Source organism: Silurus meridionalis, chromosome 19 (genome assembly GCF_014805685.1).
Source record: "Silurus meridionalis isolate SWU-2019-XX chromosome 19, ASM1480568v1, whole genome shotgun sequence".
NCBI lineage: Eukaryota > Metazoa > Chordata > Actinopteri > Siluriformes > Siluridae > Silurus > Silurus meridionalis.
The window spans coordinates 3,009,286-3,011,696 of NC_060902.1; the positions used below are offsets into that span (position 1 = coordinate 3,009,286).

The window sequence follows — 2,411 nt, forward strand, 5'->3', positions numbered from 1 at the left end:
TAAAGAGAAAGAATTCAATAAAAATTGTAGGGTGAATTAGAACCTTTTATTGGGTGAAAATTGGATAAGAAGAAGTACAATCATCTCCACAGCAGTATACTAACATGAATAAGAAATATGTTTGTTTGAGTCTATATTTGATCATTGTTTGATTTAAAACATTTGATTTGTTCATTTCACATTTTTCCAACATTTTTCAAAATTCATTTTAAACAGTGTTTTTGTATTTAAAAAGAAAAAAAAATCAAATGAAAAGGTATAATGAAATATTGTAAATAGCCTGTAATCAATACAATTTTTTAAGTCAAGGTTTTTTCTTTACTAATTATAAATGAAGCAAAATTTAATCAGATGTTCATTACATTTCTTTTACATTTTAGAATGTTTTATAAGTCACTTCATTCTCAGCCTTTGGATCAGCAGCAAGCATTTTTGTAGATTCATTCACAACTATTTTTGCTTTGGTGTAATTGATGCCTTTGTAGGTTCCACTGGTTGGAAACTGCAGCACACTGCCATTTACGCAAGTAATCTTGACTGTGCCAGTGTAGGGGAGATCAATGTTAGCCCAGCCGATTGTGACGATGGCATCCACGGTTTTCCCTGGAGGAACTGTGATAGTAAATGAGAACGATTCAGTTTTCTCCTCAGTGAACTCTAAAGTATACGACCTCTCAGTTCCCATTGTGTAACTGAATCCACCAGAGATTTCAAGAATATTAGGAATTCCTGCCTTCACTTCAATGCAAAATGAGGATTCAGTCTTGTTTGTAACAGACCAGGATGACTTTTTGGTGATTTTTGTGGCAGTATCAAATGTGTACTTTAAAACCTCTGTTGTATTATTTTGATAGGTCATGGATTTAATTTCGTCAACAGCCACAATGGGTGTCTCATCATGTAGTGTGGGATACGTAACACCTGTAAGCTCAGTGTATCTGATGGTGTTGATGAATATGAAGCCTAAGCTATCAACATCTGAACCGGAACGTCCCATGATTCCAAGACAGATCCCAGAACCAACATCAACTGGATATTCTGTTTTTAGTTCCCAGGATGTCATTTTTGGAAAAAACACCCGGGAACGATTTGTAGTGAATCTGATGGCACCCAGACGTGTTCCAGCTCCATTTCCCCAAAGAGAAAGGGAGGTGAAATGCTCACCATCTTCAAATATAAATTCTGAAAACTTCCCATTTTCTCGTCCAAACTGCTTTGACTGGCCGTCATTGAGCCAAACCTTAATCGCTTTTATCTGCCAGCCACCAGCCCACACCCAGATCTTTGTTATGGTGGCTCCATTTCCAATACCATTAAAATCAAAGGGATCTCCTCCTTGCCCACCAATTATAAGCACATCTGCCAGGCTTGACATGTTCTTGTTCTTTCTGTGTACATTGAGAAAAGGTGAACAATAATGTAGTTAATTAGTTATAATGAAAAATAAATATTCTAAAAAAAGAAGAATTAAAAAAAAGAAGAATTTTAGCTTCCTAATGGCTTATAAATAAATGTTTTAAATGTCTGAGACTTTACCACACACTTGCAACACTACTAAAAATGATTATTGGCCTGTTAAACAACATTATATAACACATTAAAATGAACACACTTTTATTAATATGCATTCACACTTACTGTCACGTCCCTGTCAGGTCAGGAGTCATTAAGTTAAATAATGTTATTTATGGGATTTTTAATGTAAAGTTTGAAAGATTAGTATAAATTACTATAATTGCTGTTATAAGTAAAATAGACATTACTTGTATAATAGCCGACATAATTACTTAATTTTATTAGGAATTGCAGACATACTTACCAAAAAAGGTGATCGAAAGCAGACAGTAAGAAAAGTCTTCCTCAAAAGAAGTTTTGGTAAAGAATGCAATACAACAGAAACTGCTATGCTCACTTATTTATACTAGTTAAAGAGGGTGTGTTTAAATGGGACTCACACTTCCAAAGAAATATAATTTATGATTTAACTTTAACAAGATCTAACAAGATTAATTCAGAGATAAGGTGCCAGATAAGGTTCCAAATTCTTATGCCAGCAGTGGTGATTAGTGATGGTCACTTTTTATATTATTGCATTATTGATGCATGTTAAATAGTAACTTTTCAAATACATTAAAACATTAATAATAGTATTTGCAGTATAAAACAATGCTATTTATAATAATATATAACATTTTTAAATAGTTTTCAATATTTGTATTTATACAGTTAATATTTTGCATTAAAATCTTCTTTCGGCTGCTCCCATTAGGGGTCGTTGTTACGTTCCCACCTTGGCTAGGCCTAGGGGAGTGTGGAACAATAACCAGTTAGTTATTGGCAAAGGATAAGAATCGGGGACTGTAACAGCATTAACACGTCTATAATTGGTACACAGCTGGTATGAATGATCA

At 33.6% G+C, this 2,411-nt stretch overlaps 2 protein-coding genes across 2 annotated transcripts in view; one reads left to right on the forward strand and one right to left on the reverse strand.

Annotated features, from left to right (window-relative positions):
- Nucleotides 1-57, forward strand: part of LOC124401954 (dynein axonemal heavy chain 12-like) — a 7,842-nt gene extending 7,785 nt beyond the window's left edge. The window contains exon 20 of the mRNA XM_046874507.1: nt 31-57. Within this exon, the coding sequence (XP_046730463.1) occupies nt 31-57 (27 nt within the window). The remainder of the gene's footprint in view (nt 1-30) is intronic.
- Nucleotides 32-1,942, reverse strand: LOC124402390 (aerolysin-like protein). Its single transcript, XM_046875391.1, has 2 exons — nt 1,820-1,942; nt 32-1,388 (listed from the first exon to the last, which is right to left on the reverse strand). The coding sequence occupies exon 2, from the start codon at nt 1,373-1,375 to the stop codon at nt 377-379; it is 999 nt and encodes a 332-aa protein (XP_046731347.1). The 5' UTR covers nt 1,376-1,388; nt 1,820-1,942; the 3' UTR covers nt 32-376.
- Between the last annotated feature and the right edge of the window lie 469 nt (nt 1,943-2,411).

What these genes read in the sequence shown, in the direction of transcription:
- LOC124402390 (XM_046875391.1), bottom strand. Translation starts at nt 1,375, where the DNA reads ATGTCAAGCCTGGCAGATGTGCTTATAATTGGTGGGCAAGGAGGAGAT.